Source organism: Mesoplodon densirostris, chromosome 9 (genome assembly GCF_025265405.1).
Source record: "Mesoplodon densirostris isolate mMesDen1 chromosome 9, mMesDen1 primary haplotype, whole genome shotgun sequence".
NCBI classification, from domain to species: domain Eukaryota; kingdom Metazoa; phylum Chordata; class Mammalia; order Artiodactyla; family Ziphiidae; genus Mesoplodon; species Mesoplodon densirostris.
In genome coordinates, this window is record NC_082669.1 from 112,802,701 (window position 1) to 112,820,487 (window position 17,787).

A 17,787-nucleotide genomic window follows, 5' to 3' on the forward strand; every position below is an offset into this window, starting at 1 on the left:
AAAATGCTTAAATTAAATTGAACCACAGCAGCCTTACATTAATAGCTTGCCAAGTGTTAGAAGGACCGTTCGGTTCGTAGTCTAGTCTTAGATTTTTAAGGAGCACGCCCTCTCCCCGTCTCGTGCCCCCCCCCCAAATGTGCACCGCTTATGTGGAGCTAATTAGAAAAGAGGATTTTTTTTGTTACTTGGAAAGCATGTACTTGTTAATGTTAATTGGAATCATGGAGCAGACCGACCTTGGTCATGGAATCTTCAAGTGAATCTTGAATTCAAATCTCAAGTTGTGAAAGATGCTGGAATATTCCACTGTGCTGTGGCCAGTGGCCCACCTTCGCCCACTGATGTGAAAGTAATGGGCTGGTCAGGTGATGGGGACGTAGGGATAGGGACAGTCACGTTGGCTCCTTCCTCAGGGAGCAAGGCCTTTGTCTGCACGCGCTCCATTTTCTCAGCCTTAGCACCGTGAGTGCATGCTGCCCATACTTTGGTCCTCACACATTTTAAAAACGTTTTTTTATTTCTAGAGGTGGGTTTGTATTATGCTGTTGATTTTAGAACCTTTCTTTTCATTCTGGCAGAAAGGGAGATGTTACAATAGAGACTAAGGTTAATCTCACTAGTTTGCAGCTCTCACTTTTTTGCTTATGTTTCAAAGCCCACTGGCTTTCTGGACATTGGATTGATCAGTACCCTTTTACTCCTTTTAAGATATAGGAAACTGGCACTGAAGTGGCATCCAGATAAAAATCCTGAGAATAAAGAAGAAGCGGAGAGAAAATTCAAACAAGTAGCTGAGGCGTATGAGGTGTTATCAGATGGTGAGTAGCCCAGCATGGGGCTCTGCCCTCCCCAGGGCCTGCAGAGGGAGGGGTGGCTGAGTGAGGTGTGGGACAGTGAGAAGGAGGTCTTTCTTGTGCACATTTGACATTCCTGTTCCTGGCAGCCACTTGGTAGGTCAGCCGTGAGTGCTGTGAGGCACCCTGGCCTCTAGACTTCTCCTAGGGTGGCTCTTTCAAAGCAGTCCTAACCCCCGGTCTGGGGACTGACGGGACAGGTCAGGTCGCGGGCATCTGGGTCACTGTGGGTGCAGTGGAGGCCACCTGTGTAGTTGGTGTCGTGATCTCTCATCCCCGTTGCCCTACTGAACACCCTGTGTGAATGTGCTGGCTTCTGCTTGAAAGGATCTCCTGAGTGTCAGGAAATCAGGCATCGCGCGTACAGGCGCGTACAGCTGAGGTTCAGACTTCGCAGCTTGTAGGTTTCCCTCCCCAGGTCTAGAGCTTAGGTATTGAATGGAACTGAAAGTCAGATCTGCTGGCTTAGTTTCCGGGGTCATGCGGAAGGTAGCTGTCAGCCAGATAGATTCCCCGGCTTCTTGGTAAGAGAAGTGTTGTGTGTGGGCCGTGTGGTAGGGAGAAGACTGTGGAACCTTGTGAGAAAACTGGAGAACTGCTGACACCACCTTGCCAGGAAGCGGTACTGGAGGGCCTGGTATGAGTCGAGGTGGAGACATGTAAAAGCTGAGAGGCGGACTCACTGACCACAGGGAGTGGCCCCTTGGCCCCAAGTGTGCTACATGTGGCCAGGTTCACTGTTAAAAGAGAGTTCTGATTTTAGAACCAGCTCCATGTGACCATCACCCGTGTTGACAGCTGACCATCTCATCCGGTGTTGACACCCGTGTTAACGTGGGACCATCTTGCTTATGTCCTAACAACCCCTCCCCCTTTATTTTGAAGGAAGGCCTAGTCGTCTTATTTCACAAGTAACTTTTGTCTTTGTTATCATTGTCATTGTCCTGGTGTTTGTGTGCTGATCCAGCACTCCCAGGTTTGTGGATTTCACGGACCAGGAACATTAGAAAAATGGAGGACTAAAGTCAAGCTTGATTTTTGGTAGAAAGAGAACCTTTAAACTCCCATAAAAATGCTGTTTTTTTGTTTTTGTTTGTTTGGTGAGGGGGAGTGTATTTTTCACGTTCTCTTACTCAGCCTTCAATCCCAGGAGTTACCTTCACAGATACACAGTTACTGTTCTTACAAGTCTCTGATTACCAAAAACTGGCTGTAAATGATTTGCTTCTACACTTGTTTCCCCCATAAACCCCTGTTATTTTACCACACGATTTTGTAGAACATGAGATTTTAGGGGAACATACATTGTGTATCAAAAGAACCTGTATATCTGAACAGGGCTGCATCGTAGTTGTTTTTATTCTAGAACGTAACTGATAAGATGACCAGGGATAGTAGACCATCCTCAAGGCTTGGGTGGGCTCTTGCCTTAAACCAGGGTGATTCAGCTGTAGGCTTTGGGTTGGCCCTTGCTCTGGCTGTTGTTTAGTTCGTCTCCTTACTGCCCTCACCAGGACCCTGTCCTCTTTCTCTTTGTGCCACATGTCTTATCCCCTAGTTGGACTTTGTAGTAAGAAGGTAATTTCTAGGGTTGGAATCGTTTTGCAACTTCCTAGTGGGGTTTTGATGGTAGTATGCACGGGCGCAGTGAGCAGTAGAGTGGAATAAATGTTTTAAACTTTACAGTACTTAAAAACGTTTCGAGTTGTTTTTAAGGGAGAGAAGCACTTAGATGTTCCCTTTTTTGCCTTTTCATCTACAGTAAGGGAGGCCTAGCTCTTTAAAACTGATCGTGGAAATTGAGAACCACAGCGGGTCTTTGGGTTTACAACTTTGGAAACACTTTATTGAATTTTGAGGGAAAAGAACAACTTGGTCTTTACTGACTTGTCTTTTTAAATTTATAGCTAAAAAACGGGACATCTATGACAAATACGGCAAAGAAGGACTAAACGGTGGTGGTGGAGGTATGTGTGTGCACGTTGGTCTTGCTCTTGGCCTTGTAGTGACAAGAGGAGGTGGTCTGATGGCAGAGGGTCTTATGGGGGTTCAGTGTGTTACTTCTCTTGGACACTCATGTTTCAGTAAATACAGATGCAGTCTGGAGGGTGGGCTGGATGGCGGAAGGGAGGAGAAATTGATAACACGGAAAAAGCCTATTAAAAATCTCTTGTTACACTAGGAAGTGTATATTGGTGTACATTTTGTAGATAGGAAATGCTGTAAAACCTCACATCATGAGTTTGTACCCTGAGAGCAGTACCTAATGTGTCAAAATATCCTCAGGGTTTAAAAAACCAGATTCTTTCCAAAAACTAAATAACCACCAAAGTAATTGCCTCCGGTGGTGAGGCCTAGACATGTGTATTTTTGATGAAAAGTTCCTGCAGTGATCTGCTGTCCTGCTGGCTCCACAGTGGGCATTTGGACATTCACGCTCCAAACTGACCGTACACACGTATGAGTGAATGTTTATGTGCTTGGCTCACATGAAGTTTCACAACAAAGAATAAAAACAGTGTAATATTGTGTGCTGATGACACATTTAGAGATGGTGAGACCGTCCTCGGGTGCTGTGTGCGTGCAGCTCAGGGGCGCTGACGTCCCAGCACGTTTCCCAGCTCTGGGCTCAGGTGGTTTTGATCTCGGTAGGGCTTGAGAGAGCCTCAGGTTTATGAAACATTTTCCTTTTTTAGATCATGATTTATATTGAAATATAATGTTTTGTAGACAAGTGATTGTGTGTCAGCTGCGAGCAGGAATCCGTAACAGAGCTGTGCTTGCTTCTGTAGGTGGAAGTCATTTCGACGGTCCGTTTGAGTTTGGCTTCACATTCCGAAATCCAGACGATGTCTTCAGGGAATTTTTTGGTGGAAGGGACCCATTTTCATTCGACTTCTTCGGTAAGTTCATCATCTGGGTCGTTGGTTACGTAATGTGTCCGTGACTCACGAAGACAGACATACCCGTTCTGTTTAATCACAGTTGTAGCTTGTCCTTAAAGTTGCTGTCTGAGCAGTGCAGGAGTTTAACGAACCCCCTTTTCCTTCTCCCTTCAGAGCACTTTTCTGAATTTTACATCTTGCGTGTTTACATAATAAAGGCTTTAATGTACTCATTTCCTTGGCTGTGTTTGGCTCTGATGAACTACCTCTGCAGCGGGAAGGATGTGGACGCTGGGGGCTCTGAAATGCTGTTCCTGGTCGGACAATGAATTCTATGTGAATTTGCTGTGTAATAGTCTGGTTAAAAACACTAAGCATCGAGGCAGATATTGTTCAGAAGACATTTGATCTATAAACTTGTTTTTGTTTTTCTGACTGTGGTGTTAGGACTATTGAGTTTGCAGTTTTTGGAAAGAAAGGACACCTCTAGAGCAAGGCATCACAGATGTTCATCTTTGAGAGAATAGCTTTGCCAAAGGAGACCGTCCTGCTCTGGCTGCTGTTTCACTGTAGGAGACTTTTCCCCGTCCGCTGCACCTCTTGGTCCCGGTGCCCGACTAGAGGCAGAGTGTCGGGAACTCATGTTAGGGTCTGGTGTCGGGAACGTCTGGTGTGCTGGGCGACCCGAGAGGTCAGGGTTCATTCAGCGTGTGCTGCTGAGGTCACTGTTGTCTTGGGCTCCTGGAGGGGGAGACACACCCTGTGTTTGCTCCCTTCATTGCCTGGAGCCTGGCTGAGAAGACTGAACGCCACCTGCAGCCCCTCAGGAGGGAGACAAGAACAGCAGTTCTGTCTGCAGCTGACACGGGGACCAGTGGATCCTGCCCGTGGCAGGCACGAAGAGGAGGAAGGCGCGGCCGTGTCTGGTAGGTGTTGGGCCTTTTACGTGGCGCAGTCCTTCAGTTTATTTCAGATGGGGATTCAGAGAGACTGTCCTTATTTATTTATTTTAACATCTTTATTGGAGTATAATTGCTTTACAACGGTGTGTTAGTTTCTGCGTTTCCTTATTTTTTACTGTTGTATGGCTTTTTAAGAAAGTAGCTTATGGAGGAAAGGTGTGTATGTATACTAGTGTGTATTAGCGTTTTCACGGACAAATGTAACAACAAAAGCTAAGCAGGGGAGTGTTCCATGGGATGGGGGAGGAGACTGTGTCATCTGTTCTGAAGACTTTATTTTTTGCATTAATTACCATAAGCAGAAATATGTACTGGGAAGGCTCCCTGTAAATACGACATGAAACGTAATTATGTCCTTTATTAATTGTCCCTTATGTTGGTAAGATATCTTACTGTAAGAAAAACACAAACAGTTTTAGTGATCTTTCCCGTCTTAAAACTAACCTTGTGTCTCATTACAACCTTTAGCGAGCTCCAAATGCGTTATTTTGGGGGAGCAGGGCAGTGCTGGGTGAAACTGGCCCGGTCTCTGCCACGTCGAGCTGTGAGGGGGTTGGCAGAGAAGGCAGAGCGGGCTGCCCTTGCCGGGACTGTGGCTGGCGGCTCATACAAGCTTCTTCGTCACTTACAGGGCTTCTCAAGGGAAGAGTCCCTTAGTGCTTGAACAGTAGCCAGGTTTTGTTTTCCTTGGGAAAGAAATCCGACAGGCCAGGCTTTCTCATTAAAAATGATTTTCCTTGAGCTGCTCTTTCTAGAGTAAAGAAGGGATAGAGATGATAATCAGATGTGGATGAGTTAAGTAACATGTGGTTTTTACCCATTATGAGTGCTGATTTTCACATCTTCTAAATTGAGATTTGTGTATATAAAGAAATCTTTATGTGCATGTGTAATTCACTTAGAAGAGTTACAGATTGCAGGACGTGCGGTGGAAATTTCTTCCGTTGGATTCAGAGTCCAGTTTAGGAGAGGACCTAGTCTTCCTGTAGATCTAGACTCTCAGGCCCTCTGTTTGAGATACTGCGTTGCTCACGTTTTAGCACTAGGCATTTCCCATATGTTTCTCATGATTAGTGTGGCAGTGATAACTTGTCCAGTCCATTCTTGTAGGTGTTCTAGGTGACTTCCATTTTCAGGCTCTCAGGGTTTACACATAGGAAGAGAATCTGCGCCACGGCTACTGCATGTATGAAGTAACAGTGCGGCCTGATGGCGGTATGTTCAGTGCAGATCTGAGTGAACGTAGGGTTGGGGGTTTTCTGCTTTGGCAGTGATTTAGTTGATGTTTCTCAGTATCCACATCAACCCGGTTATAACGTCCATTTATATATAGTAGTGTGTTACTTTTCCATCTTAATTTTTCACACAACCAACTTTTTCCGCTCCCGTTTTCCCAAAAAAAAAAAAGAGTAGCTCAAAACCTGTTAAAAGACCTTCTGAGCTTCGCTTCGCGTTTATCAGAGTATAAAACCCTCTGACTTCAGACTCCCCAGATGAAAGGGGAGGAGACTTGAAGAACCAGAGCTGGTGGGAAGGATTGAGGCCTGAGGGGTGCTGCACAGACTGCCACGCTGCAAGGAGCGTTTATGGTGGGAAGAGGACGTGGGCCTGCAGGTAGACGCAAGCCTCCTCGACAGACGCCTTCCCCGAGAGGGAGGGGAAGCCATTTCTCAGACACTGAAGACTGGCTCTGCAGTGGAGGGTGCAGGCCGACCTTTCAAGGCTGACTTTCCCGAATGTAGAGCACGCACAAAACTAGTCTTAGGAGCATGTTAATTGGAAAAAATTAATGAGTAGGGATTATACTAATGTGAATTAGGATGATCCCTTCATTTGTTTATTATTGAAGGGTGCCGTTACTCGGTAGAATGATGTTCTAAGATAGAAAAGCTTTGACCGTTACAGGCCTGGCAGGAAATGCTGTCCGGGAGACATTCCTCCTGACTTGTACCCTCTGGTTGGGTAGCCAGAACCAAGCTCTGAAACTGAAAGCCTCTTCCGGAGAGCGAGAGTGCGTTCACTTGGCTCGTGTCCCATCCATATGGGCTCGGGTCCTGCGTGGGCACCCGGCCGAGGAGGGGAGAGGAGGGGGCGTGGGTGCAGCGCAGGCAGGCGGGGCTGCGGAGGGAGGGGCGCGGCCAGGCGTGGGGGGTCGTGAGCCAGTTGTTTTGTCCTCCTCCAGGGTCGAGGAGGCGGCCGGCGAGGAGCTGGAGCCCTTTAGTGAGGCCGAGCCCGGCGGGGTGGGGCAGGGGCGGGGGCGGGCTCCCCAGCAAGGGCCTGGGGGTCACCTCCAGTGAGGACGGGCCCCCGGGGGCCCGAGGGGTTTGAGGACGCGGGCCCGAGCCCGAGGCCCCGCTCCTGCCCCGCTGGGCTGTGCGGTGAGCAGGGGGCTGACTCCCTGCCCACAGTGTGTCTGGAATAAAGACTTCCTGCTGCTAGTGCCTGGCGGTCCTTGGGCAGCTCCCCGCGGCCGTTGTGGCGGTGAGTGGAGCCGCACAGGGGCCTGGGACGCCCTGCAGGCCACCCTCTGCGGGGAAGCCGTGTCACAGCCGAGGCAGCGCCCGTGCTCGTGTCCAGGTGGCGGGAACAGCAGCCGCCGAGGTTGGAGAGCCTGAGACGGGGTGCGGCCTGGCTGGGCCTCTCCCCAGGCCTCTTCCAGCTTCTGGTGGCCTCAGATGGTCCTTTGTGTCTTCACATCATGTTCCCTCTGCGTGTCCAAATGTCCCTTTTTATAGGGACACTAGTGACATGGGATCAGGGCCACCGAGAGAGCTCCTTGTAACTGGATCGTCTGCAGAGGCCCTACTTCCCACATGAGGTCACGGTCACTGGCCTGGGGGTTAGGGAGGCCGCATCGATGGGGGCCCAGTTGACCCTATAATGTGTGAAGACTTGTCCTGCGATTTAGGAGCAGCACATTTTGAGAGGGGAAGCCTTTGAAGTCAGGCGCACCAAGAAGAGCCGGATGTGGGAGAGCGCAGCCGCGGCGGTGGGAGGGGCCCTTGGGAGAGGCAGGGCCGGGTGGTGACCCCCCGGCGGGCCTGAGACCCGGCGGCCAGCGTGCCCCCGTCCCCGAGCGCCCAGGCTCCGCCTGCACAGACCTGCACGCGTGGAATTGGAAAGGCGGCAAGGAGTAAGGCTTCAGGTCCACACCAGACAGCGTGTGGAGTTTCCTGCTAAAGGAGTTAAAAGAAAAACACTCTTCACGAGACTTAAAATGACTACGAAGCCTCTGTTGAGCCCCTGGTCCCCCACGCTGGGGGAGGGGTGCTGTGGCCAGGAGGACAAGAGGACAGGAGGGTGGCTCTGTCCGTGTTTGGGAAGTCTTCCGTTGGAACGGGCAGCAGGCGTTCGAAGATAGTTGGGCGAGGGCGGGTGCCGTGCCGGCGGGCCTCGTGTTCCTCTGACCCAGACCCCAGCCCAGCCCCGCCCCGCCCCAGCGGGAGGGGAAAGGGTTTCCTGAAAAGGTCATGCTCGGTGGTGTTCTGGGCCACAAGAGCGGCAGCCCTGAGGTTCGGATCATCTCCCCCGGGGAAGCCTGCACCTGCCACGAGTTGATTTTGAGGGTTTAACGGAGCTCCCGGTGCCACCCAGGGCAGAGCTCCCCGAGTCCGTGTAGGGCTTGCTCACCTTCTCTTCCTCCTGGAGTTGTGCTCCCCCGGCCTCAGGTGCAGGGCGAGGGCAGAGTGCTGGGCCGGTGGCTCCCTAGTGGTTTGTGAGGGGACGCGTGGCACCAAGAGAGAGAAGGGACCCCGGCGAGACGGGCCACACGCTGACCCTCACAGACTCGTTCTGTGAGGGTCAGAGAGGCTCAGGGAGCCCCAGACCTCTGCTGGCGTCTGAAATAGGACGGTTTGGGTCCAGTGTGTGTACTTGGGATCCTTGGCTTGGACAGCTTTTTGTAATCATTAGAAAATACAGTGCTCCTCCACGAGACCTGTGATGTAACTAGAAATGGCATTTCGTAACAAAATAGTTGTATGCAAAGTTGAAAGTATGATGTTCATTTGGCATATATTTATTATCTGCGTACTGTTTAGTGCCAGGGACCACCCAGATGCTGGTTCAGCCGCGAAGTGTCCCAAACCCATCCTCCTCAGGGTTCCGATCTTGTATTACGCTATGGCTGTGTTTCTGATTTGTTCCCGTTTCTGTTTCAGATTCTTTTCAAATATGTTATTTTCTACTTCTGAATATGTGAGAAAAAAACATTTTAAAACTTGGAGTTGTCGTGAAAGGAGCGTTTTGGTTTCTGTCTGTGGTGTTGGGATCAGCTGGGAGATGGTCACGTTGAAATCTGTCTGCTCCCCTCGGCCTTTGAATTTCAAGTGTTTCCCCTTTCCTAAGGGTTGCTGTAGTTGAGCTTTGAAACTGTAGTCCAGTGTGATTTTCCTTTGTTTGAAATGCCCAGGATGCTTTTTCGAGTTTATGGTGTTATCCTTTTTTGTGCAGTTTTTTGTGTGTGCCTGGGAGCTTGATGGTGTGCGGCCGTAAGGAAGGGACCGGCTGCTGCCCTAAGTCACCAGTGCAGGCCTCTCCCTTGCTTGGGTTTTGTGTTCCCTGAAATGTGCCCTTCAGGACAGAGGGAAGAGTGCTCATAATCATGGCACTTGGCTGTGCTGCTGTCGGCGTTTGGTGTGGACTTCAGTATTTGGCTTGAGTTGGTTTCAGCCAACCATTGTGGTGTGGTTACCGTTCTGTCAGATACTGAATTTTGGTAAAATTTAAGAAAATGTATGTCTCTAAACGTCTTTGCACTTAGTTTTTTCCTTAAGTCTTCCTCTATGTATGTATGCGTGTAAACATTTGTCCCGTTTTGCGCTTAATTTTTTCACAGCATTCAGTGCAGTGTACTTTTTGTCCTAAGTTTGACATCATTACTTAGGGTGTTGATCGGTTTAGTGTTTTGCAAATACCACCTTCACGGATTGCGTTTAGTACTTCTGAGATAAGAGCAGGATCTTACCGGGTTGTAGAGGTGTGTTTGATCCAGGATGCCCAAGACACTGAAAAGAAAGAGTTAAATCATAGGATAGGCATGTGCATGTTTCCTGTAGTGTTTGTATCTCACAGCACAGCATTGTTACGGGATAAAGACCTGGCTAAAGACCCTTCTAAAATGACCAAGGATACAGAATTCAGGAAGGTCTTTTAGAAATGTATTTAGGTTGTCCAGAGAGACAGATCCAACAGGGTGTGTATCTCTATCTCTCTCTCTCTGAAGAAATTTAGTATAAGGAATTGGCTCATTTGATTATGAAGATGGACACTTTCAAAATCTGCAGAGCTGATGTCCCAGTATGACTCCATCAGGCTAGAAGTGCCATCCGTGTTCTGGTTCAGAAGCCATCAGGCAGGAGAATTCTCTTGAGTTTGGCTGGGGGGGTGGGGGGGGGAGGGGGAGGGTTGGCCTTTTGGTCTATTCAGCCCTTTAGCTGATGGGATGGGGCCCGCCCACATTGGGGAGGCCAGTCTGCTCTACTCAGCCTACTGATGTGAACCGTCATCTCACCCGAGAACACCCTCGGAGATACCCCCAATAGCTGGGTGCTGTGGCCCCTTCAAGTTGACACACAGAAGCTGTGTGCTGTCCCAACTCGGCACCCACACTCGTTATCTCCTTAAACCATGCTGATCTCCAAATAGAGACAATAGCAAGATCATAATCGTGCCTCACGCGATGGCTGTCCTGCATGTAATTGAGAATGCGCTAACCTTTCTCCCAAATAGGAGGTGAGGTCCTTGAACTTCCCATTATCCTTGTTGTCCCATAGCTGAAACACTGTGGTACATACAAAGCCTGCACTTGATGTGATGTGATAAGGGGGTAAAAGAGGCAAGAAGACAAAGCTGTGCTTAGTATTTATGAATAACATGTATGCACAAAGTATTCGTAACGAAATAAGGAGGAAATACACCCGGCAGTTCCAACCCTTGTTTCTGTAACAGGGTCTGTGGTCGTAGCTGCTGTTTGTAACTACCTCCTTCTTCCACCTGGTCCATATTCCCTTTGCCCAGCAGGCACCTCGGCTGGTTGTGTGGTTCTGTATCCCTGGGGGAGTGAAAGTAAAAAAGTACTTGGTAGAATATTTGGTTATGTTGACATGTCTTATTAAAACTTATTTCTGAAGTAAATGCAGTATTTGCCCCTTCTAACCTCAAAAATAATAATATAACAGACTCAACGTAAGAAACTGGAAACCGTAAATGAGATAAAAGGAGGGAGGGCAATCAACCTTTGTCTTACCACCAATTGAAAGTCCACTGTCAACATTTTTCAGATATTATGTTGGGATGTGTATATATATATATATATGTGTGTGTGTGTGTGTGTTCTCTTCTGCCTTTTTCTAAAACGTAGACTTGATGAGCATTCAAATACTTGCATTTAACATGCTCTCCATTCATTTACTCTTTTGGAAAATTAGGTAAGTTTCAGTTTTCACTATAAATGCTTTGGACTCCTTTAGTATAGTAAGTTATTTCCATGTTTGATGAGTTGATTTCCCTGAAGTAGAATTGAATTGCTGGATTTGAAGGGTCTTTTAAAAATTGTATTTAGCTTGGGGGCTGAGGATTGTAGAAGCTCATGATCCATACTCCCCAAACCAGCAGCAGCCAGCGATGGGAAGCTCTCAATAAGGGTTTGCCTGATCTCACAGTGGCGGCGCCTGTTAACAACACATCATTCTAATCATGAGTTTTTTTTTTTAATGTGTTTTTTGGTGTCACCATGACTGTGACAAATGAGACTTCTCATTTTTTGCGTTAACTGTAATATCTGAAATTACACGTTAAAATACGGTGACCGCTTGAATTGTAGAAAGTCATATTTAGGCTGTATAATAGAAAAATGCAAGATAAAAGATTTAAAAAAGAAAAGAATACAAAAGTACAAGAAAATGTCATTGAAAAGCTAGCTGGCCTTATTCTTACAACATACTCCTCAACCATCTTTTGAAGTAGCTTCTGAAGAAGGTGATTTTATAATTATGAAAGGCGTAATTTAGCTTCATGTAAACAAATTAAAACCGTTTGTTTAGTGGTGGTATCACATGGACACTAGTTTAAGTTGGTCTCAAAAGCCTTGTGAACAATCTTTAAAGATTTAGTTACTGTATAAACCTTAAGTTGTAACATAACTGTTACAGCAGTAATAAAAGGAACATTACAGAAGGACACAAACAACATGATTCAGAGTAAAATAAAATTTTAGAGCATGCAGAACAACACGTCGTTTAGGAATCCATATATGGATAGTGAATATCTAAAGCTGGTCCTGTAGATTCTTCTTAACGGCTACTGCTTGAAAGAGAAAATTACTGCGCTGTGAGTTTAAACTGTACGTGTTACATTACGTGTGCTTAACGTGGGTGGTTGTAACATAAGAATGTTAATTATCTGCCATCTTGTAGATCGGATCTATAGAGAATGTGTCACTGAAGGTGTGTAGGCCATGATAATAAGGTAAAAGGTGACTTAGTAAATAGAATGCTTGTATTTTATTTGAACAGGATGAAGTCGCTGAAGAAATTTACAAAATGTCTCCAGCTCTAGATAAAGTTTATGGTTCATTTTCTACTTACACTTCTAAATATGGTAATAATGGGACTGTAAGCCCTGTTGACAAGGTAGCTGGTAAATGAATTTCTTAAAGTTGTGTTTGAAAACGGTGGCGTTTACTGTGGAACGTGGGAATTAAATGCAAGACCAGCAGGCCCTGGGGCTTTCTTGTTAACAGCAGCAGCCCTTGCCCAGTGCTGCGCGGGGTTCGGGTCCCCTTTGGGGCGGTGGACCTGGTCTCTGTGCACATGTTCACTCCTTCTCCCTGTAGCATTCCTTCTTTCTGGTCTCTCAACAGGCCACCAGTGACCAGGTTTTCTAAATGTTTGCTTCTTCAGGTCTGTTTTCGTGTACTTTGCATAGCTCTCTTATTTAAGAGAGGCCTTGTAGGTTGGGTTTTATTTTTGCTTTTTTAAAAAATTTTATTTATTTTTGGCCGCGTTGGGTCTTCATTGCTGAGCACAGGCTTTTTGAAGCTGTGACGGGCGGGGGCTGCTCTTGGTGCAGAGCGTGGGCTCTAGGAGCGTGCGGCCGTGTTGTTTCGCCACCCCTTTCCTCGCCCCCGTTCTGAGTATCCCTTAAGCTGCCTTGGCCGTGCCTAGCCCTTGGTCATTCCTCAGGGTCTATGAGCAACAGCGCTCTCGCACATCCTTTCAGGTCACTGCCAGTTACCCTGGGGGTGTGGCACGCTGCTCAGGTCACATTTGTCTGTAAACATGAGTGCGCCATGAATCTCAGTTTCTACTTGGTTTCGTGCTCACTGTGTGTTAACTTTTCTGTTTACTTTTATTTCTTTCATTTCACTACTCAGATGCATTAACTTCCTGCTTTGGTCACTCTTGCCTTGTCTTAAAAATATGCCGTGCTAATTCTGTAGTTTGTGTGTCGTGGGTTGCTTTTCTCTTTCCCCGACATGCATTTCTAGCTTACTCATCCATCAGGAGTCCTTGTTTTTATTTCTTAAAGAATTCCCATTTCCTCGAAAAAAAAGTATAGTGCTGATTAATTTCATAGAACCTCAGTGAATTTTTTTAAGTTTGTATAATTCATGTTTTCAGTAGGTGCTCACTGATTGATAATAACAACCAAAAAAAGCCCCTAAACTGTCAAGGCTAATCTTATTTTAATTTTCAGGAGCATTTTGGTATCTCCAGTAGTAATATGATACCTATTCACGTTAATAATTTTCTATTAAAGTATAATGTACTGTCTGCCAATTAACATTTATTCAGATTTGACTTCAGCTAATCCTTTCTCAAATTTTTTTGAGATGTCAGGCTTACAGAAAAGTAAAAGGGATTCCTTAGCACTTGGCTCAGAATCACCAGCTGTTAAATTTTACTCACTTTGCTACAGCGTTCTCTTGCATTATAAGTAAATACGTTAGAAAAATCCATTTTTGTTTTTATTCCTGAATGACTTTGGAGAAGGCAACCCAGACTCCATGCAGTACGACCACTTAGGTGTGAAATCATCCTAACCTTTTAAATGGCGTCAGCTGGGACAGTGTCTACCAGAACTTTGAGTAAAAGGCTGTGTTAAAACAGCTCTCTGTCCAAGTCTGTAGTGCAGATTAATGACCTTGAGTTTTATATTTATATATATAGTGTTGTGTTTTTTTGTTTGTTTGTTGTAAATCCCCGATGTATTCTAGCTTTAGTTGCATTAAACAAGTAAGGAAAACTGTTGGTTAGATGGACTTTTGGCTGCTCTGTAGATACGCTACATTGTTGTAATTTCTTGGTAAGTTTTTTTGCTCCTAATGGAACAGTGTATCATAAGGCATTAACGCTTATTGAAGCTCTCCTGTGAAAAAGCAAAATTGAATCAAGATTTCACAAAGCACTTTTGTTTGTTTTTAGAAGACCCGTTTGAGGACTTCTTTGGGAATCGAAGGGGCCCCCGCGGAAGCCGGAACCGAGGCACGGGGTCGTTTTTCTCCACTTTCGGTGGATTTCCCTCTTTCGGAGGGGGATTTTCTTCTTTTGATACAGGTACTAAATGTCTGATCAGACATCAGTGCAGTGCTCTTTTAGTTAGGGCACTTTGCAGTACGTGTATGCCTTTTGGTAGAACAGCTTAATAGATTTGCCAGTATTTTTTATGTGTACAAAGCTGTGCTTAGTAACCTACATTTTTTTCCTAATCTTCCCAAGAATGTTATACTTGAAAACCTACTTCTGATCTTAACTGTTAAAGGTGGCCAGCATTTAATGAAATTTCTGGTTAAAAGGAGTAAGGTGTTTTGAGATAAAGAACTGTGAAATAACCCACTTAGACAATCTCACTAAATCCTTTTTTATCTAACCTCAGCAGTTAAAAAAAATTCCAGTATCTTAGGAGAGTCCAGGTTGATGGGGTCAGGAGGTGGGGCTTTAATGAGGTCTCTGTGTGACCAGAGCCAAGCTGAGTCCCCAGGTGAGGCGTGGTCACTTGTGTTCGCCCTGCCGCATGGAGCTTAGCTGTTGCACCAGCTGCAGTCACATGCACACGGCCTGATGCAACCCTGTGTTTCACCTGAAGAATTGTAATCTTAGCTTTTCTTTGAAGCTCACCCAGTTCCTCTTAACAGAGGAGCTGCTGTGTTTCTGGTGCTCATTTTTGTTTAAATGCTCTGTGGTGAGAACTGGCTGTGCTCCTTGTACAGGCCTCCCCGCACAATGCACCTGCGAGGGCTCTTCTCCTCAGATACCAACAGGACTTGATTACACAGGGCAGGTGTTGGTGCACTTCCGTCCAGCAGATCCTTTCGCTAGATGCCATGTAGCCTGCTCAAGTGAAAGGGAGAGTAAAATAGAGCTGGTTAAAAATATCACAACAGGACTTCATTTAAGACACGTGTGTGGGACACAGTCCTTACCTTTAAGGAGCCTCAGGAAGAGTTGTTAGGGAGTGTGCGACGCGTGCTGTGATGTGGGCCTTTTGGAGTGGGACGGGTAGGTAAGTTCTTTCAACAAGCAAGCTGTCTCAGCCTCGAAGTTGGCTTGCTTTGGTGTGGCTGTGGAAGTCAGTGTCCGTAGTCGATCACCATGTAATTGAGAATTAGTCCGTGAACTGCAGACCCATGCTTTTCCAGATAATTCTTTGTGGTATTCTTTCTAAAATTATTTCAGCTTTTTTAGTAATTAAGATTTTTATTCCCTGTGGTCACAGTTACAAGGAGCGAGTCAGAAGCAAGTTGGGTTTGGCCCCCCTGTGGCGGGAAACTCGCCCCGTTCTCGTGGGATGCACGGCACCGAGTCGCTCCCCTTCAGCAGGGCCCTTTGTGAGGGGGGAGGGTCCCTCCTGCCCTGTGGCTCTGATGGAAATGTGGGCATTAAATCAACAGTGGACATACGAGCCTCTAATCTTTCTTTCCTGTTTTCCTGCAGGATTCACTTCCTTTGGTTCACTAGGTCATGGGGGCCTCACTTCATTCTCTTCCACGGCATTTGGTGGCAGTGGGATGGGCAACTACAAATCGATATCAACTTCTACTAAAGTGGTTAATGGCAGAAAAATCACTACAAAGAGGTACAGTGATCTTCTCTCGTTCATATTTCTAATAAGTAGGCGTGGTTGGTGTTTCAGTGGTGCCACATTTTCTTTGCACACCCTCCAGTGTGTGACATACGGGTTGCATGTGAAGTCTGTCTGGTGCCATGAGAATCTTAATCTCCGATTTAGAGCTCTTCCTTCTGAATTTTTGCTCAGTGTTACATATCAGACATCACCCTTATTTAGAGCCATGTTCATGGGTAATAGTGTGTTGGAATGGTAAAATGGAAACCACTCATAGTGAAACCGTGACCGTTTTGACTGCTGGTGCCTGCGCCCGTGTTCAGTGTCAGATTTTAAGAAACGTCTGTCCTCAGCATGGTGGCTTCATCCACAAAATTAGTAATTGCACGTATATCTGTGTCAAGTCCTGTAAAAATATGCATTTATATTCACATACATGTTTACTTATTTGATAACAAGATTGTAAAATGCCTCTTATTCCCCGCCCAGGATTGTCGAGAATGGTCAAGAGAGAGTGGAAGTCGAAGAAGACGGCCAGCTGAAGTCCTTGACGATAAATGGTAAGGAGCAGCTGCTGCGCTTGGATAACAAGTAGCTCGCCGCACGTGCGCAGCAGAGCGTTCCCTCTGGCGCGCGCCATGGGAGGATTGACAGGAACATTTTTTTGAAGATTTCACATGAACTCGACTCTCAGTGTAACTGTACTTAATCTAAAGTATTTATACACAGCTCATCGGAGCCCTACTTGTCATAGACTTTTGAGTTTATTGTTGGGACCACACGATAGGACCATTTTTTTTTTGTCTTTAAAATTGTTGTAAATCTCTGTATGCACTTTGCTTTTTTATTAAACGTAATCCAAGGTGGCCGTGACTCTTCCGTACACTAACACCAGCACGGACCTGCTTTTCCATTGTGTTTGAAACATGAGCCAAGTAGTGTCAGCCTGCTGTGAAGTTGACATCACCAGGGTGAATCTTCCACAAAAGTAATTTTAATTTTTTTCAGTATTTAGTAGTGAAAGATATTAATGCATTAATGGTAATACATTTCTGGTTTAATATAAATTGAGGATGTTTTCTAGTTGTGCATGAATGCTGGCAACTTAGTAAGTTTTGACAATTGTTTAAATATGTAACGTGTTAAGCTTAGGTTTAAAAAGTTAAGCTGGTAAACTGGGTCTTTGTCATTTGCTTAAAAAAAAAAAAAAGAAAATAAATGCAAATGTGTTTGGTGCATTCTTTTCCTGAGTGGGGCGAGGCCTCCTGTGTGTGTGTGTGTGACTTTGTGCCTGGGCTCCCAGGGTGTCCTTTCCTTCCTGCTGTGTCTGGTCACTAAGGCCGATGCTGGACTTCAGTTACGTATGTTCTTTGGTGTATTTGGAGTGCGTATGGAAATTTTCCTGTCAGTGTTGAATAATGATTAGCAATGTGTTGAACATCTCTTTGGTGAGGGAGGAAGCGGCTGTCCGGTTTTCCATTCTTCAGAGCATGTTGTGGTTTTCTAGGTTATGTTAGATGCCAGCTCATTTGCAGATAACATGCATAGTAAAGTCATGGAACGATACAGGTGTGGGCAAGTATAAAGGTGTGTGTTCCTCAATCAGTATAATCTGTCACGGTAACCATTGATAACTAGAATTCCAGCCAGAGGAATATTAAACAAGAGTTTGATTGTATTTATACTGCCCCACTCGAGTTTGTTTGGGGACTAAGCAGTGTGAAACTGCTAGAAGAAGGTGTTTAAAAAGACATTGCAAACTTGAATGTAAGTATTGGAAGACAGCTGGACCCGGGAAGACAAGGAAAGGGGCTTCCGTGTGCCCGCCGTCTTAGCTCGCGGAGCCTGTGGAGAAGGTGTAGGCACACCACACGCTGGGAAACCACATTGTAGAATCTACTTTCACAAACTAAAACCCTAGTTAGTACCAGAACGTCTGCTTTCGTTGTTGCTGTCAGGATAGGTGGATTCTCTGTTACTAAGTGAGAAGCTCACAGGAACAGCTGCCAGTTCCCTGAC

The 17,787-nt window shown here is 46.1% G+C and overlaps 1 protein-coding gene across 3 annotated transcripts in view; it reads left to right on the plus strand.

Annotated features, from left to right (window-relative positions):
• Positions 1-17,787, plus strand: part of DNAJB6 (DnaJ heat shock protein family (Hsp40) member B6) — a 56,189-nt gene that overhangs the window by 18,650 nt on the left and 19,752 nt on the right. For 2 of the 3 annotated variants that reach the window (XM_060107574.1, XM_060107577.1), the window contains exons 3-8: positions 712-821; positions 2,765-2,824; positions 3,650-3,760; positions 14,130-14,261; positions 15,639-15,780; positions 16,258-16,328. In XM_060107574.1, the coding sequence (XP_059963557.1) occupies positions 712-821; positions 2,765-2,824; positions 3,650-3,760; positions 14,130-14,261; positions 15,639-15,780; positions 16,258-16,328 (626 nt within the window). The remainder of the gene's footprint in view (positions 1-711; positions 822-2,764; positions 2,825-3,649; positions 3,761-14,129; positions 14,262-15,638; positions 15,781-16,257; positions 16,329-17,787) is intronic. The other variant, XM_060107576.1, reaches the window with a different exon arrangement.